At 32.4% G+C, this 27,048-nt stretch overlaps 1 protein-coding gene across 49 annotated transcripts in view; it reads right to left on the bottom strand.

The window, feature by feature from the left end:
• The window catches only part of RIMS2 (regulating synaptic membrane exocytosis 2), a 580,920-nt gene that overhangs the window by 152,696 nt on the left and 401,176 nt on the right, over nucleotides 1–27,048 (bottom strand). For 26 of the 49 annotated variants that reach the window (XM_049093308.1, XM_049093313.1, XM_049093310.1 and 23 more), the window contains one exon: nucleotides 6,464–6,564. The exons of the other annotated variants lie outside the window; for them this stretch is intronic. In XM_049093308.1, coding sequence (XP_048949265.1) covers nucleotides 6,464–6,564 — 101 coding nt within the window. The remainder of the gene's footprint in view (nucleotides 1–6,463; nucleotides 6,565–27,048) is intronic. 49 annotated transcript variants of the gene reach the window in all.

The raw sequence follows: 27,048 nt of genomic DNA, 5'->3' as shown, positions 1-27,048 counted from the left end.
TCAGAACTTTGGTGGCTAAGTTTGGCAGAAGAAAGCGTCCAGGTATAGTAACTTGTCTGTTTTCTTCCTATGTTCCCATATTAGCAACTTTCACTAAATTCCAAAAGTTTCTTTGGGGGTTTTTGTGACAGATCTTGAAGCTAGCTGATTGCAGGGTTATAGAGAAATTAACACAATAGAAAAATTTGCCAAAGCAGACCAGAGGTTAGAGAAATGGTATGTTTCACTGAAGAAATCCAGGTGCAGCCACTAGCATTCTCACTGGGGCATCTTCATCAAGAAGTGGTTACAGATTTCTTGACCTCTCTTGGGATGGAAACTACAGGTAGGTAATCTTAATTCTCATTTTTACAAGTGAAACCATTCCTGCTAAATATTTGGCTAGACAAAGCCTAGTGGGAATTTTTTGAAAATCTGAATCCTATCCTTGTCCATGAAATAATAAACTGCTTCTTCCAAGAAAGGAAGCTTCATTACTTCCTATGGGACATTTTAACAAACTCCTTGAGTCCCTTGCAGGGTAGAGACTGAGTTACTGAGATTGCTCCTATTAAAATTTTCCTGCTCTATTTATCGGATGATTTCATCTAACTAACACTGGCACAAGGTGGTCTGTTTCATGTGAGTACCAGGTTCTCTTGGGAGCTTCAGCTTGGATTCTGCAGCACATTTCCTCCAGCAGGCACCAAGATGAGCTCAACTGTTCAGTTGCTGGACTGTGTTATGTGCTGCCAGCCACTCAACTTTTCTGCTTAGGCCCCCCAAAATTGAGCATTTTATTTCAATCATTGCTATAAAATTAACATATCTTCCACTTCTTCACTTCTACTAAATACATGTATTTTCATGTATTTTCTCAGTAATTTGTATGAGGCCACCTATCTGTGTTTTAAATTTTACTTTTCATAAATTTAGTCTTTCAGTGTTCAGATCTATGTACATCACTGCTATGAAGGAGCATTTCCTGTTAAATGCCCATGTCTACATGTGCACCTGTTAACTGCTCACTTTCCAAGGGCCAGGCTCATTTAACTTCAGCCTTGTTAACACAATTTTTTAGAAAAGATTTTATTTATTTATTCATGAGAGACACACAGAGAGAGGCAGAGACACAGGCAGAGGAAGAAGCAGGCTCCTTGCAGGGAGCCCGATGTGGGACTCAATTCCTGGACCTGGATCACACCCTGAGCTGAAGGCAGACATTCAACAGCTGTGCCACCCCGGCGTCCCGATAACAAATTAAGAAATTTCTGTAATTTAGGTTGTAATTTCCCATGACTCATTATGTTCCAGTCTCTCATTTTAATCTCATTTTTAATCCCTTGAAGATTCATAGAATCTTCTCCCTAAATTTGATTTTTCCTTTTAGATCTCTGATGTTTGAATATTCTGAGAATTAAGGAAATATTCCATAATATTTGAGCTACTCTAAAATCCTTCTCATTAGCTCAATTATTTCTTTACTTTTTCTTTTCGACCTTGTCATTTTAATTTCTGGTGTCTACAATTACATTTGCTGTTGTTATGACAAAAATAAAAACAAATGTTATCTGCACCATGTGTCTGGCATTTTACTAAATGCTAAACCATTTATATACATCATCTCATTTTGTCCTATCACCCTACGAAATACATCTCAAAGCCAATTTAATAGATAAAGAACCTGAAAATAACGGGTTAACCTATCCAAAGTCACCCAAGGGGAATTTGCTTGGCTCCAGGCTGTGCTCCCAACTTCTGCACTACCCTCATATATTGCTGCCACGTTTTGATAATATAGGTGTCTTCAAGGACTCCTGTTTACAAATATCAAACTTATAAACAGCTTATATTTGGCCACTCCTAACCAGTACTAGCTCTTTCCGGTGTCCCTATTGCCTATGTCTTGAAAAGCAGTTTAAGACACTTAAGGCTGGCACTGAATGTGTATCCTCAGTGTGGAGAAGAAAATAAACTCTAATAAAGGGAATGACTTAGTTAACAGTGATAACCTATTTGTCAAAAATATTTTAACTGTCTGAAATTGTTTACATTGAAATTGCAATTCCATCAACGTGAGTTTTAGTTGTAGTTATAGCTTTCAAAAACTAAAACTGTTTCTTTGTTGTTATGTTATTCATATTATAATGTAAATTATGTTAGTTTGATTGCTTTCCTTTTGATGGGTCTCTGATGTAGGTGTACGTGTCCTTAAAGGACAAAAAGCTTGAGAACAAGGCGACAAGAAGTAGGGTCATGTGTGCTTGCACAATGAATGGAGAAAAACCCCCTTTCCTTTCTTTTACTATGCTGACCTCTGGTCCCTGAACACTAACTCAGTTTATTAGATTAAGGGTTAAATGCATTAATATGGGCTCCTGGTTCACATCTGAAAAGTTCTGGGCGTTTAGGGGCTTTATTACTTAATTCTAGGGAGATAAGTAAGAAACCAGAATATTATAATATGGTATTTATAAATAGCACTTATGCTATAATAAGAGCAAGAGATTTTTGAAGGAACACAAAATTACTTATTTATTTTAATTACTTAATTATTTAATTTAAAAAAACAGCATTACTTCTGCAGAGATTAAAGCTTTGAGTTCCAAATAAATACTGTATCAATGAATTCTATAACATTCTCTAGTGAAATGTTAGAGACTACCCTTTTAAAAAATACCTTCCAGGATCATTGTAAAATAATAAATATATCTAATTAAAAAATAAACATTATATATTTAAATAAGCATTACCAAATTCTCCACAATAATTTTCAGGTATATTTACACATTGTTTGACATTCAGTTATTACTAATTAGGTTAACAGCAATTATAAAACTCAAAGAAGCCTAGTTGGTCTATGCTGAATTATATTTTGCACTGTTAAATTTAATAGACAAATCACCTTTTTCTGAACCAATGAAGAGCAGAGAATATTTATTTTATAGAAAAAAAAATCAAAGTTGGTCCTTAAATTTCTGTTGAGAGTAGAATAGATGAGTTAAGCTGGGATAAAGAGAGACACAGGGGTGCACAGACTGCATCATTAAAGTCTGTTTTAGGGTATCCTGGGTCTTAGTGGTTTAGTGCAGCCTTCAGCCCAGCGCGGGATCCTGGAGACCTGGGATGGAGTCCCATGTCGGGCTCCCAGCATGGAGCCTGCTTCTCCCTCTGCCTGTGTCTCTGCCTCTCTCTCTCTCTGTCTCTCATGAATAAATAAATGAAATCTTAAAAAAAAAAAAAAAAAAAAAACCAAAACCCAAAAAACTTAAAGTCTGTTTTGAGGGAAAACCCCTGAGAAATCACCCACTGATTAAATAGGAATCATGTCTGCACATGCCGTTTACTGTTCTTATTAAATAAAAATTTTCTGTCTTCAAATTTCCTAGTAAAAGTATTCTTAGTGAGTAACTTAATAGTTACTGCTCTACAGACGCTTTCAAAGTCAATTACTATGGAGATTTCTAAAAACTTAGTAAGAATTGTTTACAACTATCAGTATGGAAAGGTTGAAAAATTCAGGGAGGCAATGCCATTTAAAATGTGGACTGTGTAATTAAAAAAACACTTTACTAGCACTAAATTAGATTCCACCAAAGCTTCTTAATAGCCTCACCAAAATTTCAGGAATATAGCTCAGAAGTACAGCAAATGCTCCCTATGTCTGAAGTTTTAGATTTGATCTTAGTTATCTTAAATTTGAGAATGAGCTTAATACTTTCTAGGACTAGTGGCCATGTGAACTTGGGCAGATTACTTAACCTTTCTTTTTTTTTTTTTTTTACTTAACCTTTCAATATCTTAATTCTCTATCTGTAAATGATTTTTGTCAAGAATAAGATATAATGTATTAAAGCATATGGCTCAAGAACAAGCCTTAAATGAATACTTGTTATCAAAATAAAGAAGAAAAGAATGGGAATATAAGCTGTATTTATATTTAATTATTTATGAGTATTTAAAAAATGGATACTGTCAAAAATTTGACTGAAAAAGTATCTTCTGTAATTTTCTTTTTGATCCATGACAGAGGAAGATCAAGTTAGGGATGATGGGGAGATGACTCAGCAAAGATAATTCTACATCAGTAAATAATTTGTAGGGTAATGAAACAGAGTTGTGTTTTGGACTCCTTAAAGAAGTTATTCCTCAATGGCTTAAATACATTTTAATTAAGCTGAATGTATAACTTCAGTAATAGAGAACATAATGATAAGTATTTGACATTCAAGTGATAGGATATTACAAACCATGAGCGACTTGTAAAGGTGTCAGATTATCTATTCTCAAAGTCTCCATTTTTAATGACATCATTCATCATGGCTTCCAGCTAAGATCCTAATAGAGGAAGTCAATTTTACAAGCGGCTCACCTTAGAGCAGTAGTTCTCGAACTTTGGTGTCCATCAGAATCACCGGGTAGGTTTGTTAAAACACAGGGACCCCACCCCCAGAGTTCTGATTAACTAAGTGGGCCAGAGACCTGCACTTCTAGAAGTCCTCAGGTAATGATGCCACTGGTCTGGGACCACACTTCGAAAACCATTTCCTTACAGAATATCTATGAAATTATATTGCTTAGTGAAATTTTTGCCAAGATTTAATATTCTCTATCCCAAAATAATTGGTGTCAAAGTTATAAAACTTTGAAGATAAAAGCATTAATTTATTTATATATTGGAATGGAATCAAAACTAGTTTTTATGAAAAAAAAATGTAAAGCCATGTCTATTATATTCCATTGGTCCATCCTCCTAGAGCAAATTTCTGTCAGGTATCTATAACAAGAATCATTGGTATCTAAGGAACTTGTTTTTATTGTATAATACAATTGACCCAGTTTTCTCTCTTTAGGAAGCTCAGTCAAAATATATGCTTCACATCCAGCAGGTATACAGGATCTCACATTATGCATTTTGTTCACAAACTTTACTTCCAGTGTCACTTTGTTTTGCCCTCATTTTCCCTTTATACTCATCTCTTCATTGACAACATTATTGAGAGTATTATATGTATTTTTAAAAATCATCTACATTCTTTCCTAAAATATAGTGGGAGATAAGTGAAAAAATTTGTGTTAGTTGAAGACATGTTTCTAGAAGTTTTAATATCCTGTTTTATTAGGACTACATGCCACGGTATTTGGATTATATACAATGAATAAATGAGAGATTAGAGTATAAGAGATGCCACAAAAGATGAAGTGTATTTATTTAGCCCTAAGAAGAAATACCAGAAGTACTTGGGAAGACATAGATATCATTTCTGACATTAAGCATTAAAGATTAGGTATGTATCTGAGATACTGTATCATTATAAAATGATTTTCTATGAAATTCACTGAGCCTATTTGAAGTTATTCATATTTTTATTTTAGAAAAAAATTTCTAGAGGTTTAGGACCTGTTGAGTAAAAGCAAAGCTTTGTTTATTTGTCTTGAATTTACCTTTCTCTGGCTTTAGGCATGTGTCATTTCCAGTGCATCAGAACTGTGTGATGAACAATTCTACATTTACCATGTCAGTAATTGTGTAACTTGGGGAAGAGATTGGTGATTTTGAAAGATGACGCTGTTGTAAGAATCTCTGCCTCCTGCAGGTTGTGTAGTGGGGAAACTAGAAACCTGTGCTACCTACCACATATGCATATCCAATGTAGCCAGTGCTTTACCAAAGAATAGAATATAATGGAGAGGAACCAAAGGTTAAGTAGGTTAAGATAAAATAAACCAAAGTGTATAAAAATCAAATTTTTATCTATAACACACAGATATATAAACCACAAATATTACATGATTGCATTACTAAGTCATAGCATACTAACTAAATGTTATGAGTAAATTTTGGTATTTTTAGTCTTAAATATTTTAAATCTTAAATAGGTACATCAAAGCAAAGTCTTTTCATGACTTTGACCATGAATAATATCATGAACCTAAAAATGTTTGAAAATATAAAAGCAATGAAAGGCAAGAGTTTTCCCTGCTAGACCTCATACCTCAACTTACTCCCAAAATGTAGCTCAAAAAGATGCTCACTAAAAATCCTTTCGAACTTACAACATCTCATATGGTATATATTTTGTTTTAATAACTCATTTTTAAACCAGATTCAATTAAAATACTATAAAATTGAAAAAAAATTTCTATAAATGGGAAGACCATAGCTGTTCTTCCTAAACAGTTTTGAGGGTATTAGGGCCTTATGGATTTTATAATATAAAAAATTATAAAAGATTCATTCTTCAAATCATTTATGAGTTTCACCTCTTTAATCTTCTATATTATATAATGACTTTTTAAAAATAAGTTAATTTCTATCCCTACAAGTTGGAATATAACACATAAATTTTATCATTTGCTATCATGGGGCCATTGCATTATATGTTTCTGTCTAACTAATCTGCATTCAGAAGTTGAAGAGAATCTAACCATTTCAAATGATTAATTGTTTATTTTACAACTTTTAAAAAGAAAAATGTCTTGCCTTTGAATGGTAATCTTGTTCCAGTCTGGGATCTGATCCGGCTACCTGTTTGTATTTGTTAATTTTCATTTGGCGATTTCTCTCCTCTATATCCATAGCACCTATCGAGTAGAAAAAAATCCATAAAATTAATGTTCAGTTCTTATTTCTGAGCCCTACTTACAGGATGTATAATAGAATAATAGAAGAGATGCTAGGCTGATATATTACTTTCATTCAAGGTAGTACGTACAAATTAAAATGTCATATTATTTCTTAGTTTTATTTAAAGTATGCAGTTCGGTGAATAAAAGCATGATTACTAAATATGTAAAAATATTCTAATCTGAATAAAATGTAAATGAATTTTAACAGAACAACAAATCTTAACTAGATAGAAAACACTTTCTGGTACATGTATGCCTAAGAGAATATATTTGACAGTACATAACTTGATGATAGCAATACTATAAAAACTTTGGATGGTAATTCATCAGGATTTGATTTATTTGCTGAAAACAGCTGTAAGTCTAACTGGTTTCAAATGAATTTTACAATTGTGTTTAGAAACTATTATCATAAAATTAGCCCACGTTTTAAAGCAGGTTGCCCCAGCTTACTTATGGTTGAACTTGAATTTTCTAGATCTAGCACCAAGAAAGAGGCAATTAAAATAATACTCCTGAGAACATACTATGCCAGTAAAGGCATAAAGTGTAACTGAAATCATCTCAGAAAAGAAAAAATGTAAGGAGGTGAGAAATTGAGATGGTAAGCCTATTACAAAATGTGACTAATACTCTGTAACAGGTCCTACCTCCCAACACATCAATTATAAATACCAAGTGGGTCTTTAAAACCTTTGGTTAGAACAAAAACTAAATTCAGTTAGCAAATCTTTGCAAACATGAAAAAGTGTTTTTAAGGTATATTTATGACTTTTATTGAAGGATTTTATAGGAAAACTCCATTTCTCCTAAATACACATAATGGAAAAACAAAATCTTAGTTGTATACTACAAATCTACAAACTGGGAAAAATAATCATACCTTACTGGGCTATCTATAAGTTGTTGTTATGTAAATTTATAACCACTGAGTATGGGGAGGAATGTAAACATATATATATATATGCCCCTTGCTTAACATCATAACCTGAATACTGCAGTAAAGATCCCTAGACAAAAGTGTGCCATTCAAAAATAAGTATTTTAATGCTTATCCTGAAAAAAATTTCATTGTATATCAGATAATTCTTGTTGGTAACAAATTTTAAGTAAAAATCAATTTATTTAAAATAAAGTATAAAAAGAAAAGACTTCAAAAAGGAGTAATAAAATCCTAAATAAAAGAATGTATAGTCTATATTACATGACCTCTAAGTATAGCAACAAAATTAAATCAACTATTCAATAAAGTGAGGCAATTTGTTCCTTTGAAGAGTCTTGTTTTAATAATGATTTGATTAAATCGGTGCCAAATAATAAAATAGAAAAATAAGTATCATATTAATATAAGTTGATGATATATAAAAACAAATGAGTACCTCCATGATATGAATGTAAAATGCAGTCAAGTATAAATGTCTATTAGTCTATTAAAATACAATTTTGGAATTGTTTGTTAACCAAGGGATATTCTCTCAGGTAAATGTTTATTTTCTCCAAGGGTGAGGGAACAAAAAAGTCATCCCTGTATCAAAACAACTGCGTGTACTTAAAGAATATTAGCTAAATTGAGTGGGAAGTTCTTTTAAAAAGTTTCATTTTGATATCATAGTGGCAAGATCGTATATTAATATGAATAGCACCAATAGACAAGTTTAAGCACATTTTATATATACATATATAAATATATACATACATATAGATATATACACATACATACATATATATGGCATTTTCTAATATTTAGACTATTTTTTGGACATCAGCCTCCTATAAAGCTACATCAAATTCTTTTTAATTACCAGGTAGTAATGTGATATATATACCGGCAGGGGTTGACAAACTTGTTCTGTAAAGGGCCGTTAATAAGTATTTTAGGCTTTGCAAACCATATATTTTCTACCACAACTCTGCCATTATAACACAAAAGCAGGTATAGACAACGCATACACAAATGAGTGTCATTGTTCTATTGAAACCTTATTTACAAAACCGACAGAGGGCCTGATTTGGTCTGTGGGCCATGGTTTGATGACTCCTGCATTAAAGCATTGTTTTTAAAAAGCATATTTAGTATTGCTTTGAAAAGGAGCCCTTCTCCTTAGTAATGGTTAAAGATTTTGTAGAATCAGGTTTATGGAACATCATTTATATTTAACAGGTCACTGGGGGGTGGCTTAAGAAGAATATTAATTTGTATTTGCTATAAGTAAACAAAGACGAAAATAGAGTGATATAATTGTTTTAACACATTATCAACTAAATTCCAATCTCAAACACATCTCTCATCTACAGACTCAATTACCATCTATAGACAGACTCTAATGGAAAGATTCTTTATTAGAGGCTTAACTAATGAAATGTCAGGTAACCACCTTACTGTATATACAGTCAACAAACTTGGGTAAATATACTTTTAATTTGTAACTTCAAATTTTCCTAGGAGGTTAATCCTTAGGACACACAGTAACCAGACATTCCTCTCTCCAAAACTATTTGGCATCTACGAAGTCTTCCATTCCTTTTCTACATTTTTATCAGCCTATTCTCATAAAGAAAACAGTTCACAAACAACAATATTCTTAGAGAGAAAAGTATCCTACTGGTAAAGAGATTCATCATAGGAAATACAAAACTGTCTTCTGTCGAAGCTCCCCAAATACTTGATAACAATATGGATAAAGTGTAGCTTTAACAAATCTAATTGATTTTCATAAAATACACAGGGATATAATAAATGTAATCTGAGCATAAAACAAAATATTATCTGAGACACTTTTTTCTGATTGAAGTTAAAGAAGTATATTCCTCATGCATATAGTAGAAGTATATTTTTAAAATTAAGTATATTTTGCCAAACCATCAAGGAAAGAAAAAAAATTACTTTTGGGAACTATCCTACTGAATCCTAGTTTACAAACTTTTCTTCCAAGAAAATACAAAGTGGAAGAGGAACAAGATTACAGACAATAACAATGACAGTGACAGAATTAATATATTCCAAGTGAACAAAGCTAAAAGGGCCAAATTCACATAATCTTTAAATGCTAAAATCAGCATGTATGCACATAGCAAATAAAATGCAATAAAGAAAAAGGTATAATCAGTGTATGCAGCTATTTGCCCACTTTGAGGCAACAATTACACAGGAGAAAGCACGGTAGCTTATGTTTATTTTCTAGTTTCAGTAGGATAGACTATAAAAGCAACTTATTAATGTCTTTCACTAATCAGAGGAGTAAGAATAGAAATTGTTAAAATGACTACATAAGACATAATGAGATAAATACGAATAAATAAAAATGTATAAAATAAAAGAGAAATGTAATGTTTTGTTAGGTTGTTATTTTATTTTCAAAGGCCAAGCAATTCAAAAGAAAATATTGCCCTTGACTTTATTGAATACTTTAACTGTCTTTCAATATCTGTTAACCGTGAAAAAATTTGTTTTGCCGATGACAGTAACTGACAGCTTTTGACAAAAAATTGATGGTCATTTATATGAATGTTTTCCAAAGTACCTGTGATAAAAAGAAAACTGCTTAAAAATACAACATATTTGATACTATGTATCAAAAGGTTTTACAATGGTCATATGTTTGAACCGGAAATTTCACTTCTCAGGATTATTCCTAAAGAAATCAATGTGCAAGATGTACCTGCAAGTATATTTATTACTACATTGTTTGAAAATTGTAAAGGCCTAGGGAAAGAAACTAAATGTCCAACGATAGGGGTTAGTAAGCTGCACTTGCAGTGTATCTACAGAATATTATGATGCACCCATGAAAAATAATGCATACAATGTGCATGTGCATTCACATATAATAATGTAAAATAAAGATATTATAATTAGTAATTATAAAACAGATTAAATGGTAATGTACTATAGTTTATAAACTGTAATTTAAAAAAACTACATATATGTTCATAAAAATATATATACACACATAACCTATACAAAACACAAAGAGAGGGGAAAAATTAAGATTTATATTCTAGAACGCTAGTAGTTATCGCTGGTTATTGAAATTAAGTGCTACTGTTTTCTTATTTGGGTTTATATATAGTTTATAAAATGCCCACAAAGGCACTATACAAAAGAAAAATATTACTTTAAAAAACACAAAACATAGTGTTTTTGTGAAAAAGAATAAATTATTTGGCTTGAAAACCTGTGTTTTTGTCATGATGTGATAAAAGTGCTTTGGAAATAAATGCTGAATAATTTTTAAAATGCAAATACACAACTGTTCATTGCTTAATTTACCTATGGGATATATATTTATTTGTTAAATAAAAGCATTTGGGTATATTGATTGAAAATGGTATATAACGAGAAATAATTCCAAACGCGATAAAGTGCAGATCTTTTCAATTTTTACGAATATTAAAACAAAAAAGTGACCTGGCATGTTTTAAAATTTTCCTTATTGGGTTTTTCAAATGTAGGACTTCAGAAACTATGCAATAAAATTTTTTGAAGTTACTTTAAAATGATTTCTTCATAATTACTTAAGAAACTTAGATTTTTTTATACTAAAATTTTAATATATATTAGAAACTCATAAAAAGTACACTTTCGTTAGCTAAATTATTTGTTTAAATAGATGCAATGCAGAGAATAACAAACATTGGAGAAAGTTAAATTTAAAAAGCATGTAAATAAATATTGAGCTAAAAATTATACATTATGTGCCAGATTATTTTTGCTTTTGTCCTGGGGCAAAGGGAAACATTTTCTCTTTCTCTCTCTTCCTTTCTTTTAGCATTATTTAGCATTGTTTAAGTGTAAACAAATTTAATCTTTTTCTTTAAGTTTTATTTAAATTATTTAAATTAGTTAACATACAGTTTAATATTCGTTTCAGGTGCACAGTATAGTGATTCAGCACTTCCATACATCACATGGTGCTCATCACAAGTGTACTCCTTAATCCCCATCATCTATCTCACAAATTTTGAGGAATACTTATTTCCAAATCAATCAATTTTGAGGATGTTTCTACTGTGGTTACTAGGAGCTAACACATCGGGAGTGAAAGAAAATATAATTTGATTTGGTTTATAATGTGTTTGCTTATAAAATGATCTTTTCTTTGCTCCTAGGAAAGACTAGTAAAAAATCAATTTAATTGATTTAATTTCCTAGGACTGTAGGAAGACTGAGCTCCAATTGTGCCTAAGTGAATGATGGAATTAACTGAAACCTAAAGGCTCTAGAAATTTACAAAACTATTGTACTACCTTGAAGCTCATAGGCTTTTAAATTATGTTATAAACCTTGACAACCTATTTTAGATCTCTAGGTTGTTACTGTGTGTATCTATCTGCTGTTTCTCTCTTAATTCTCTGCTATATTAATTAAATAATACTTCAAAGGAGATGCTATAGCAAATTTCCTAGACTCTTTTCCCTATAGACAAAAGAAAACTGATATTTAAACTACTTTAGGACATATGTCATTAGGAGTGACCTAGTGATTTAAGGAAACAGAGTATATCTGTTTTTAACATCTAAATTCAGTAGACAGACTCACTGAGATTTTATCATTCAGAAGTCTTGGATTTTAGCACCAATTTAGGTTTTATCTTTAATATTTAAAATTGTTTGGCCTATAGCAGAAAGTCAGGGTTCTGTGCATGGAGACTGCAGTGCACATAACCATCACAGAGCCGATGGGACTTTGAAACTGTCCAGATTTAGGGTTATGGGCATATTTATGATACATAGGAGTGAACAAAATCTACAAAATAGCACTGGTTTAAAAGATTAGACAAGACTTGCGTTCAAGTCTTGATTTCACAAGTCTTATAAGTGTAAGCACCTCATTTACTCGTTTGGCCATAAAATTCACCATCTGTAAAATGAATAGTTCTGGACCAGATATTATTTATGATTCCTTGCGCTATAAAACTATTTGGTTGGTTAATTTTGAGGCCAAATACTGTTTAAGTGTGTGTTCTTTTATATTATCATATCTATTTCATTAATATAAATAGTATAGTCTAGAAATACCTATGCTGTTTGCCCTGCTATGGCATGTATTAAATTTTACTTTATTCTGTGTGTGTGTGTGTGTGTGTGTGTGTGTGTGTGTGTGTGTGTATACAGAGACAGGAACAGAAATGAAATGAAGAGAGGGAAGGAGAAAGATAAGGAAAAGAGGGAGGGAGGAGAGAGAAACAGATATCTTAAGAATGAGCCTGGCTGGGAGAGACACAGAGATAGACACAAAGTGTTTTGAAAAGCTCTTTAAACCAGAGGATTTGCCCAGCAAAAAGAATCATAAGGAAGTTCTAATCTAGGAGGCTAGGAGGGTCTTTTAGACTAGCTGAAGTGTAATTGTTTTACTGTATACTTTTTTCCCTTCTGTATACAGTGAGTGACATGTTTAAAAGAAAAAAAAGAAAATATTAGTAACTTTCTAATAACTTAGTTATTTTTAACCTTTAGTCACAATTCCTGTATCTTTGAAAAAACGAGACATAGCTTACAGGATAAACTAAATTTTCAGATACAAGTCCCTCAGAGAAGGAATATGATGGTTATTATTAAATTTGCTTTTAGCAGAAAGTCCAATAACCACTGATAAAACATGAGTCAGATTCATTGAGTTATTAATAACCTATTCCCCATATGTGTTAAGCACTTTGGAATCTTCCACCTTTTTCCTGATGGTAAAATCTACTTTGAGGAAGAGATGATCCACAGAGTTAGTACATATTACTGCTCTGTGTATATGACTTGTCCCCATCTTCTTATGTTTGGGCATGACATACTATGAAAGATCACTGTGTCTCATATCTGGGGCCTAACTGACATAGCCATTTCAACTATAACACTATTATGCATATCACAGAAGGTTTGAGAGGAACATCATGAAGAAATTTAAATGTAACTTTACATTTATGTTAATTTAGAAATAGAAATTTAAGTATATTTAGAAATGTTGAGAATGTTAAGACATAAAAAGATAAAAATGTCCATCATACAAAAACTGCAATAAGGCCTATCCTAGGAAAGAGACCCATATATTTTTTTCTTTGATATTGGAAACTCAGTATATTTTTTGTGCTCTAATTAAAAACTTATCTAAATTTGCCTACTTACTTTAAAATTGAGATCTCTGCATTTTTTAAAAAAGATTTTATTTATTTATTCTTGAGAGAGAGAGAGAGGCAGAGACACAAGGAGGCTCCATGCAGGGAGCCTCTCGTGGGACTCCATCCCGGGACTCCAGGATCACGCCCCTGGGTGGTATGCGGTGCTAAACCGCTGAGCCACCCGGGCTTCCCAGATCGCTGCATTCTAACTTGTACTTAGCCTTATTATTAATATCCTAAATTCTTTTTTAAAAATATTTTATTTATTTGACAGAGAAAGAGAGAGAGAGAGAGAGAGAAAGCACAAGTAGGCAGAGTGGCAGGCAGAGGGAGAGGGAGAAGGAGACGCAGGCTTCCCGCTGAGGGGATGTGGGACTTGATCCCAGGACCCCAGGATCATGACACCAGCCCAAGGCAGACGCTCAACCGACTAAACCACCCAGAATTTTAAAAATTCTTTTTAAAAATAGTCATGGTATGATTCCAAACACATGGTGAAATTTGGGATTTTCAATTATTTTTGTTTATGAAATTGTGTTTAGTCTGTCAGTTTTTTCCTACATAAAGAATTCTAACCATCTCACAAAGATTGTATAGAAAAGAAATGATAATGATAATTCCTAAAGGTATGTAACTAATAAAAATGGAAACCCAAACAACATAACTCTCCCCCAAATCATTTTTTGTGATATTTGCTATTGTTCATACTGATTACTTCTTTAGTTTTCATTTCAGCATTTCTGAAACTCCTATGAGAGCTTATTTATTCTAAAAAGCTTCTGCACAGTGAAGGAAACAATCAACAAAACTAAAAGGCAACCTACGGAATGGGAGAAGATATTTGCAAATGACATATCTGATAAAGAGTATTGAAAAAACAAAGAACTTATTAAACTCAAAACCCCAAAACCCAGTAATCCAATCAAAAAATGGGCAGAAGACATGAATAGACATTTCTTTAAAGAAGACATACAGATGGGCAGCAGACATGTGAAAAGATGTTCAATATCACTCATTATCAGGGAAATACAAATCAAAACTACAATGAGGTATCACCTCACACCTGTCAGAATGGCTAAAATAAAAAATGCAAGAAACAACAGGTGCTGGCGAGGTAGTAGAGAAAAAAGAACCCTTGTGCACTATTGGTGGAATTGCAAAGTGAATTGTAAACTGGTGCAGCCACTTCGGAAAACAGTATGGAGATTCCTCAAAAGTTAAAAATAGAATACCCTATGATCCAGCAATTGTATTACTAGATATTTACCCAAAGAATACAAAAATACTAATTCAAAGGGATACATGAACCCCAAAGTTTATAGCAGCATTACCTACAATAGTGAAATTATGGAAACAGCCTAAGCATCCATCTGATGAATGGATAAACAAGATCTATATATATATAAAATAGAATATTACTATATATATAGAATATTACCACATATAATAATACATAATAGAATATTACCATATATATAATAGAATATTACTCAGCCATAAAAAAAAATAAAATCTTGCCATTTGCAAAAACATGGATGGAGCTACAGAGTATTATGCTAAGTGAAATAAGTCAGAGAAAGACAAATACCACATGATTTCACTCATATGTGGAATTTAAGAAACAAAATAAATGAACAAAGGGGGGAAAAAAGAAAGAGAAGAAAGGAGACCAAGAAACAGACTCTTAACTACAGAGAACAAATGGAAGATTACCAGAAGGGAAGTGGGGGAGGGGGTGAAATAGGTGATGGGGATTAAGGAATGCCCTTGCTGTGATGAGCAACAGCTATGAAAGTGTTGAATTAGTATATTGAACACCTGAAATGTATGTATGTTAACTAACTGTATGTTAACTAACTAGAATTTAAATAAAAATTTAAAAAAATAAACTGTATTAACAATGGCATTACAATGATAACATAAATGTTTTTGAAGGTAACAAAGATATCTTTTACCTTCTAAATCAAGCCAATAAAGAGTCAAATAAGGTGTGATAAATTATTCAAAGTAGAATTCTGTTACAAAGTAGAGATTCCCAAAAGGATTCAAACACTTGTGATCTTGTCCCCCAAACCATAATGAAAGTGTGAAATAATGAACTTTGCTTTGTTCCTCCTCCAAGAATAGCAGAATCATAACAGGATTATTAATAAATGGAGAAAGGACTGAAATAAAGACAGCTAAATTTCCAAGAGTAAAATAAACGACAGTTGTTAGATATAATATTTTACTTCATATTTTTAATGATGGTATGCATAAAAGTTGTAAAATCCTCATATCTCCTTTAGAGATAACATGTTGCAAACAAAAGGCAAGTCAAGTAAAACAGTAAAATTGTGCTTGGAAAATTAAATTGAATAGAGAAAAAGAAAATTTTTAATATTGAAATTTTTAAAATTACAAAAATAAAACTAACATTGTAAATTCCAAATGTGACATAAGCTTCCAATGTAAGAACAAATAGAGAAAAGATGTGTAATAGTAATCTCCTCCATATATCCCTGGCGATCATCCTAGAAAATGATTATACATTTGAGTTATCAACTGGGATAAAATGAGTGAACCTTATGCAGCTGTAGTGTGAATAAAAGGGGAAAAAAGTACATTTTAATTTTAGTTATATAAGTTAATCCATGTTGTCATAGAATTTTATCCATGTAGGCAAAATAAATACTTTTCATCAAATCAGGATAATCTAAATTGGGCGTAATTATTTACAATGAGAAAAGGAACTATTTAAATATAAAGATTTTAATGGATATCAAGCTGTTTAACCTTTTCCATAGATACTCATGGTAATTGTTATCAGTGAAGGGAATTAGAATAACCTTACATAGTGACTAGTGTCCTGCAGTTTAATATTCCCTCAGAATTCAAAGGAACGCATCCTAAATGTTTCCCGAAAAGGACATCTCCTGAAATGCTTCTGGCAATACTGAGAAGAGGAATAAAACAAAGGTAGGATCACTCTCAGAAAAAGATAGATGACACCTAGCAGGAGAGACCAGCCCAACCTAGAGACAAGGCTTTCAAATACCCACATGGGGATACTAGTTACACCAAAGATCCTAAATACAACTGCAAACTAGAATGAGGTTGTCTCTTTTGACATTAAATCTCCCCTTCTGAATTCCTCTCTTCCTTTTCTCCTTTTTCTAGCCATCTAGCATTGTTCTCTTACGGTGTTCACCATGCATGTCCCAGCTTCTTGGCTTTAACATTTCTACACCCTCTACCTTGTAACAGGTAAAGACTCCATTTCCTGAGGTTAAGAGCATGGATTTTGGCATTTTACTTACAACTAAACTCAGTTATGGTTAAAATAATTTATACCACAGTGACTTAATTATCCAAAATGTTGACTGCTGAAGGCACCTACCTTCAGCTCCTACCTCTCCTGTAAGCTTAGGATTCACATTCTAATGGTCTCCTAGCCATCCCCAGATGGATACCCATCAGTACCTAAAGTTCAGTTTGTCTAAAACAATTTAACATTATTTCTCATATCTGTTCTTCTTATAGTTATTATCAAAGAATATCCAGAATATCCAGAATCTCCTTGCTAATGTCTTGCCTGTTCTTGCAACTGTCAATCCTAAACACTTTTCTTGCTCTTTCTTGGTTTCTTGACCATTGGTTTAGATTCAGAGCTTTAGGACTTCCTTTGTTTGCTAGCTCAACTACTATAGTGATCTTTTCTCTCTGTGTTACAAAGCTATAGGCTAACTCCATCCATTATTTCCATGCCCCCTGAACTACTTGGGAATGGGACTTGGCTTTTAATTGCTTGGGATGTGTCAGAGCAAATAAAATTTTCTATTAGCATATTTAGTACTATTGGGGTAATGTAGTAAAAAATTCATTTAAACTTTGTGTATTTTCAGTTATTTTTATTTTTTATTTTTATTGTTTTATTTTATTCATTTATTCATGAAAGACACAGAGAGACACAGGCAGAGGGAGAAGCAGGATCATGCCCTGGGCCAAAGGCAGATGCTCAATGGCTGAGCCACCCAGGTGTCCCTTCAGTTATTTTTAAAGTCAGATTTATGGAGGCATATTACATAAGTTAAAATCCACACTATTTAGGTGCAAAGTTCTATGACATTTGACAAATGTATATAGTCATACAACCTTGACACAATCAAGATACAGAGTATTTCTGTCACTGTAAAAAGTTCCCTGGTGCCACTCTGTTGTCAATACTCTCCCTGCCAGGTTACCCTGATCAGATTTCTGTTTAGGTTTTAATTTTTTTCAATAGTGTTTAGTTTCACTTGATCAAAGCATAGAAAATAAACTCTAACAAAGCTTTTAAGAGTACATGGTTAAAAGCTTGTATTCTAGAACTTAATACCAATGTTCCTGAACAGTTAAGATCTTAACAATAGTAATACTTTGCACATGCTGGGAATTGTGCTAAAAGCTTTGCATGTATTATGATTATGTCCCTTAATCAGTAAAACTGTATGTAATAAGACTATTTTCACAATTTTATTATTAGAAAATTTGTACAAGGTCATATAAGTAGTAGATGCCTGAGACTGGTCTGTTTTCCAAAACTTAAGATCTGAAATACTTAGTCATGAAAGGACTCTTTCTCCTCTTGTCTCTCTCTCTCTCTCTCTCTCTCACACACACACACACACACACACGCACACACACTTCTCAATTTACTAAATTCTTTTTTTGCCCCAACATTCCTTCCTTTTAACATTTCCCTTTTTCCTTTCTAACTACATCATCTTCTCTTTGGCCTTTTTTGGGGGGGGTTATTTTTAATCTTTAATCTTCTTTTTAGAGATTCCTTCTGATTCTCATTCCTTTACTCTAAAATAGCTTACCAACCTCCTTCACATTCTTCATGACCTTATAATCTATAACTATGATTTCCCCATCAGTTATGTTACATAATTAATGATCTAATCATTTTACTTATCATTTTGCTTTCCATTAAACTTTGCCTTTCCCACTATTAGTTCCCTTCCTTATCCTTACTCTCATGTCCCATACTCCATCCCCTGAAGCCTTCATATAGGCTAATAAAAAGAAACTATCATCTGCCAAATAACATCCTTCTCTTTAGTTAAATTGTAATCTAATTTAAATCCCCTTAGCAATTATCTTCAAGGTAGCATTATTCATGCCAACTTACCGTATGAAACCTATTTATTCTTCACGCCAACCCTTTTATATTACAATGTTTTTCATTATAGATATAAAGGTATAGAGCTTTTAAGTGAGTGAAGAGGAAGAAAGCGATCTGAAAACAATCATAACTTACTTTAACCATGTGTAATGAATACTTGGTAAGTATTTTTTTAAGATTTTTATTTATTCATGAGAATACACAAGGGGAGAGAGAGAGAGAGAGAGAGAGAGAGAGAGAGAGAGAGAGGCAGAGACACAGGCAGAGGGAGAAGCAGGCTCCATGCAGGGAGTCTGACGTGGGACTCGATCCGGGGTCTCCAAGATCACGCCCTGGGCTGTAGGCGGCGCTAAACCGCTGAGCCACCAGGGCTGCCCCAATACTTGGTAAGTATTGTGTACAAGTTAATACTAAATAACTTGATTACTAACATATAATCATTTCCTTACAACTCAAGTGATTTAAAAAATATTTTAATCAAAACTTTACCATCCAGAGCTGTACTTATTCCTTTATTTCCCTGTAAATCTTCAATATTTAAAACTCATTCATCACTGACACTTTAATGTCTTCTTAGAAAAGAAAGATTTATAGCAAAAATTATTCTCCTCTTCTGAACTTTAAATGTCCTGACTTTCTCTGTTATATATTGATCTTAATTACTTATTGTCTCCTGGCTCCTTTGCATAGTTTGTTTCTTCTTACTTTCCTGGTTTAAATTATCACCTCTTCAGAAAGATTTCCTGGATTGCTCCATCTAAAATAATGCCTTCCCATCCCAGTCACACTAAATACATAAGGATTTTAAATAATAGTACTTATAGCAATCTAAACTTAATTTGTTTAGTGACTATTAGCTCTCCCAAGAATATAATTTCCATGACAGACTTGTTATGTTCCCAGCACCTAGAATAAGGCCTAGCAAATGAAAATATTTAGTAGATATTTGTCAAACAAATAAATTTTTCTGATGTGAAATACCTTTATACTACTAGAATAAGAATTTCAGGAATAAACTCTCCCATATATAAGCCAATTATGTTATATGATAGTTTAATATGTCATTACAATACCTAGAAAATGATTTGAATCTAGCACAAATTTACATATTATCGGGCTGTTTTATAGAGATTTTTATAGTCTCTGCTTTGGATTTTTATTCCTATTTATATTCTCATTTTAAATAAAGACTCAATTTTATTATTCATTACATTCTGTGTATTACATTACATATCTGTCTATGAAATTTTTGGTATAATTGTTTTCAGTAGTAATAGTTAATAGACACTATCATTTGTACTTTCTAGTATGGAGAGAACTCTGTAATAGGTTCCTTAAAGACATTATCACTTTCAATTTTTTTTCAAAATACAATACAGAAATGTTTCTAATTTCTATGTCAATAAAATTATTCAATTAAATGGTTGCATATGTATCATAATTTATTGAGCCATTCCCCCATTATTCAACCTTCACAATAACATCCTTTTAGTTGCTACAAATAATGCTTTAGTGAAACTTTTGCACATACATTTTTATCTGAACTCTATTTCCACCAAGTCAAAAGTCTGTGAATGTTTTTGAGGCTCTTGATCCCTACTGAAAAATTACTTTTTAGTAAGGTTATACAAAACAATGCTGCCACTCTTGTACCACTCTCACCAGCATCAAAGTGTTGTTTTTTAAACAGATGAAACACAGTGTCTCATTTTTAAAAAAGTCATCTATTTGGTTAGATTGGAATGAAATGTTTTTTATATATCTACTGTCCACTAAGTTTCTTGTTTATTGAAATGTCTGTACATGTCTTTTGTCCATTTTTCTATTAGAATTTTACAAACTACATCATTTATTTGTCAAAATGGTTCAGGTGTGAAGGCTCTTAATACTCTGGTTGCTGCCAATATGTTTCCGAGTTTGTTGTTTGCCTTTTAATTTGTTCATGCTGATACTGAGATTCTGAAGTTTATACCCGTGACTCTGTAGTCAAGTCTCTCTTTTTAAATTTCATTAATTAGAAATTTATTTTATTCTTAGAAAGGCCTTCCCTTTTCAAAGAAAAGCTGTTTCATGCGTTCATTAAAACATAATAAACTCTCTACTCTTAACTGCAGCCCAAAATCACATCCCTGGTGGGTGACAGAAACTGGATTAGAATCCAGACCAATCTGATTTCAGTGTTCTTTCTTTCTTTCTTTTTTTTTTTTTTTTTTTTTGTGTGTGTGTGTTCTTGCTTTCTACCCAATTCTGTTGTCCCAGAAAGGACAAAGCTCTACAGTATGAGTGCAGCAGTTCTAATGCACAGGTTTGTATGCCAGCTACGTCCTAAACTGGAAGTCACAAACTAGTGGAAGATATTTGTGATGCATATAATATAAATAACTAATTCTGTATCATAGAATGAATGACCACACATCAAAATGCCTGGGTTTCAATACACCGACTTAAAATAAAAATTCTGGTTTTTTAATGTATTTTGTAAAATAAAAAATAATAGCTTCATTTACATAGTGCTTACTAAGTGCCAGACACTGCTTTTAGGTGATTTACAGATTATACATTAATGAATTTAATCTGTACAATAACCCTTTGATATACTATTACTAACCCTGTCTTTGAGAGGAGGAATCTGAGAAATCTACAAAGAGTAACTTTCCCAGGATCACACAGCAAATATGTGGTTGGGCTGATCAGGCAGTCTAGTTCCAGAATCTGTGCCCTAATATTGTTTCTCAGCCTAACATTTCTTTCTTTTTTTTTTTTAATTGAAGTTTGATTTGCCAACATACAGTATAACACCCAGTGCTCATCCCATCAAGTGCCCTCCTCAGTGCCCATCACCCAGTTACCCCATCAGGCTAACATTTCTTATAGGAATAAATAGTTTCCTCAATAACTGAAATTTACAAGTGGACAAAAGGCCAAGTAAAATAGAATGTTATATTATTCAGAGTGCATGAATAATACTTTGAGAATTCAGCAGTAACATCTTAAATTTAGGATTATCTTCCAAGGCAGATGGAATTTTCTATCCATAAAGAATTTAAAAACAATGCATTCCAATTCCCAATTTAAAAGTGAAATACATTTACCCCAAAGATGTGAAATTATGTGTCTAGGATCAGGCAGGTCAGTGGCAAAACTAAAGCTAACCTAGGTCTCTTGACTCTTATTCTAATAATCTATTTCATTAATCTTTTATTAATATTGATTTTCTAATAATGTATTCTAAATATCTTTCCAATTTCCCTCACAGCACCCACACAAGGAAGAAATGCTCAAGACCATTCTTACTCTAAATTTGGCTATTCCTATTATTTCAAGTTCAAAGAACTTTCTAAACTCTCCTTTTATATTTGTGTACTTAGAGGCCTTAGAGAATTAGTCTTAAGTATTATACTTTATTAATAAGAACTTTCACATAGATGTGATGTATTTTTATATATATGCACATACTCATATTTCATTTGATACTTCTTTGGTTAAGGTATCACATTACTTAATAAAATGTTAAACGTGCATAAAATATTCCGAGCTGCTGTGTCTCTAGTAACATCTAAGGTAGCTAGCACAGTACTAAACACGGAGTGGACATCCCAAGCTTCCTTAGGAAATGACTGATTTACATTTTCTAATAGAATTTCAGTATACCACAGAGTTACAGTTCTCATGACTGAGCAAATCTTGAGTATCTGTATCTTACACTTTCATCAATAATATTAAGTCCATTAAATATAAGTAAGATAGAATCAATGCGCAGAAGATACCTAAAAATGGGTAGAATCTGTGTGTAATGATAAGACTGATAGTAAATCAATAACTGAAAGATTTTGGGAAATTTCACTAACAACTGATATGTGTGTTTATATGTGTACATATTCACAGATATATTAAATTTCCCCTACAATGAATGTTACTTCTTTTTTACCTTTTAGGATATAACACAAGTAGAACAAGATGCCAAGTCAAAGCACATAGCATTCAAAACATGGCATATATGCCAAGCAAACCTGAGAAAAACTGAAATGCAGATTTGGAAGAACATATCTCAATTGGCAACATTCAGAATAATCACAAAAATAAAACAAAAAAGAAACTGTTTTTATGCTAAAAATACTATAATTGTATTAATTTTGAAAAATTTCTCTTAGCTAGCCCTAACAGGAAGTGAAGTAATTATTTTAAGAATTATAAAATGTTAACGGAACTTATTTTGGAAATCATATCATAATTTATACATATTCAAATCACGGTGTTGTACTAGTACTACTATTAATACAATGTTTGTTTTTTTAAGTCTCTCTATGCCCAATGTGGGGCTTGAACTCATGACCCCAAGATGCCAAACTAGATGTATTCAAACTAACACAGTATTATATACTAATTATATCTCAAAAAAGTTGGAAATTTATTAAAAGAATTAAAAATAAATTAAAAAAATTAGAAAATAGTTACAATGCAAAAGATGTTAGTTATTACCAGTTGTATTTTTATTAAGAAGTGTTTAAAATCTATCCAACTTGAATTGTTAATTAAGCTTTTCAAATTAATATTAGTACCTGGCGACCAATGGACTAATCTGAAATAGAAATTTTTAAACATATTTTCAAAAATTCTTGATGTAACACAGAACCAATTATAATAATGTAATGTGGAGTTAGCATAATAATATAATAATTGGTATTATAAAATAATAATTTACCTAAGGAAATAATAAGAAATACGGCTGACAAACATCTTTTGTTTTTAAGATCTCCTTAGGAGTAAAACATGTATTACACAAGCATTAAGATTGCTAGATGTTCTAGACCAGGTCTGGAAGTAATTCTGAAAATTTGTGTAGTTAAAACTTCAATTGAAAAACATGAGCAGATGTTGTTTTACGGAACTTAGCAAACATTATTTTTAAAATCTCTTTTGTATCATTAGCTTTCTTTCAAATGGTCTAAGATCTATATTACAATTATCTAAAAAAAAATACAATTGTCATATGAAATTTCTTGAAAGTAAGAAGAAAAGTATAAACCCTAATAAAACTACTTCTCATGTAAAAGAAACTTGGTTATTACTTACAAGGGCTAAACTTAGTGAGGTTTTTTGCTACTCAAAAATGTGATCAAACACCATCCCTTCATTCACTGTGTAGCATTGTGTTGCACTGACCATACTTGGACATATTAACAGAAATGAAGGTCTTTTGACTGTGGTGTAAATAAAATACACACTTCAATTTAATATGTCGGGAAAATGATTAGCCTTATGAAATTTTCCCATCACATTTTGGCTCGGAGTATTAACAGGTGATGTTTAATACCAGAAAAATAACCAACTTATGTTGGTTAGATATGTGATGATAGGTTTTTTTTTTAAGATTTTATTTGTTTGTTTATTTATTTATTTATTTATTTATGAATGAGAGAGAGAGAGAGAGAGAGAGAGAGAGAGGCAGAGACATAGGCAGACTGAGAAGCAGACTCCATGCAGGAAGCCCAATGTGGGACTCAATCCCAGGACTCCAGGACCACGCCCTGAGCCAAAGGCAGACACTCAACCGCTGAGCCACCCAGGCGTTCTTATGATGATCGTTTAATAAAGATATTATTCTATTGGCCACAGTCTCCAGTCTTTGAAAGCTTTAACTTCCTCCAACTTTTATGAAGCAGTTGGAAATCCATTCTGAATTGCTTGTTTCAAAGTTTACTGTTTTCTAAAACGATCTTCTTCTCTAAAGCTCTTCTTACTATCTTCTCTATCATTCTCTCCTTACTCGTATTTCCTTTGGAATGGAATGCATTATTCTTCATATAACTCTAGGCTTTGGAGAGTTTGTGGGACCCTAAATTCAACTCTCAAACTTAGGGCGGGCATCAGTGACTTCAATATATATATAAAAACTCTAACATCAAAGGTTGCTACTTTCCTTTCTTTTCCAAATTTCCAATTTCCAGTGTAATCCATGTTCCAATTCAGAAATTCACTCCCAGGACCAAATCTGTATATTTATATTACTTGGAATTATCTAAGATCTAAAAATTCTAAGCATTATTACATCAATCTCTGAAAATAACTTGCTCCATTTGCCTCCATCGGCCTTGAACATTTCCACAAATTCCATTTCTTTCATTGAACCCCTTCTCTTCCAGTTCATGGAAAACTCTGTATCTGAACATGATTTGACAAGTCCACATGATTTCACATGTCTAGTGTCTTCCCTAATCCATCAGGGACATCACTTTAAACACGTTACTTGCCAGCCACCCTCAACATCCTTATCCTCTTTTTCTTTTTACTATAACTGCCCACAAACTATCTGAAGTGTGCCAATGAGTGAATCACACAATTTTAGAGAACCAATCATCACAAATTTAAGTTCTTCACTTAAACTATCATCATTCTCTGTATCTTTGGTGAGCTCTCTTGTAACCCTAATGGTAGCTACTCTTCTCTTAATAATTTCCCCAAGCCATTTATTCATTCATCTAGTCTACATTCTTCTCCATCTTCTTTTTGGTCTCTCTTTCCTTCTTTTCCATCTGGCTTCCACCCTCTACAACTTGACTAAAATCAACTAGGCAAAGATTGTTATTGGTTATTTTTATCATTTAACAATATTTATCCTTCTCCTCAACTTTTCTGATGACTATACCCTTCTTGAAACACTTTCTTTTCTTGAGTTCTGTTCTCTTTTGTTCTACTGTCTTTCAATGTTTCTTTCCATCATGGTTTTCTGACTCCTGTTCTTTCATCCACTCCTTAAATGTAAATAAATGTGATTTTTGGCTCTCTCTTAGTCTTCATATGCTTCTGACAATTCCATTCATTCCAATGGAATCAGTTAAATGCTAATACTCTATTCTATGTTGCTAGCCCAGACTTCACCGTTGAGTTCTGGACCCATACATTCAATCACTTCTATTAGATAGTCATACCTGAAAATTCCCAAAGGAATGTCAAACCTAAGCCATCCTCAAACTGAATTCTTCTATTTTTCCTCTAAAACTTGTTCAACCTATACTCCTTATCCTGGCAAAATGTGCTACCATCTATCCAAACAGTTCTGTGACCTGAAATTATTATCTTATTCCTCCTTTTCTTTTTTTTTTATTATTCCTCCTTTTCTTGCATCAACAGTATCAGTGACTACGTCCCACAGATTCTACATCTTTATATAACTTCTTACATATCAATTTCCTACGCTAGATACCTTATGCCAGCCCATTATCCCTTTACTGATCTTGTGTAATAGCCTCATAAATGATCTTTCTGCTTGTACTGCTCTAGTCTTTTTTTTTTTTTAACATAGCTAGTAAAAAAAATATGATCTTGTTCCTCTCCTGGTTTACATGCTTCAGTATCCTACATTATCTTCAGAAACCCTCCCCTGCCTACTTTTGCCTAGACTTATTTGAAATCATTTTTCCCATATTGTTTCCTCTGCCCTGAAATGTTCTCTACACACCAGGGCAACATCTTTCTAGGGTTTAATGCTCAATTCATATTTTCTCTTCTATGAAGTCTTCCTTGAATAATATCCATACTTTCAAGGTGGAAATGATCATACCATCCTTTATGATTCCATTGTATTCTCTCTATACAGATTTCTCATAGCACCTGTAATATTATTGCATTTACCTGTCAGACTCATTCTAGAAAAGGCCTACAAGGTTAGGGATCTATTTTGTGTGTCCTATTATTTCCAGCACCTAGAATAGTACCATATCACATGTGCTTAATAAATTAATATTGAATGAATGTTCAAGTTTCATTTTAAGTGCTACTTTTTCCATGAAGCCTCTTCTGGCATTTAGCTGAAATGGATTTTATTTGACTTTATAGCTTTGTAGACCATATTGCTAGACGGATTCATACTGGCACATATCAGCATGTTACCCACATATTTTACCTCTTCAGTGATATTCATAGCTTGTTTAGGACATGTATTAGATATTTGGTGTTCTCCACATGTGTAGCACATTGCAGAACTCATGATAAAAATAAAATACTTTTAGAATTATGTAAAATAAAGTTGAAAACAAGGTTTAAGTCTAAATAAGTTGAAGAATGAAATATGATCAATTTGTTAATTTAATCTGACTAAATACTATATACGCATATATATATAGTATTTATATACATATACATATATTTTGGATCTGGAGTTAGTTACCCATTATGGAAAAATAC

This window comes from Canis lupus, chromosome 13 (genome assembly GCF_003254725.2).
Source record: "Canis lupus dingo isolate Sandy chromosome 13, ASM325472v2, whole genome shotgun sequence".
Lineage (NCBI taxonomy): Eukaryota > Metazoa > Chordata > Mammalia > Carnivora > Canidae > Canis > Canis lupus.
Note: the sequence above shows the minus strand (reverse complement) of the source record. Positions and strands in the feature narration are given on the sequence as shown.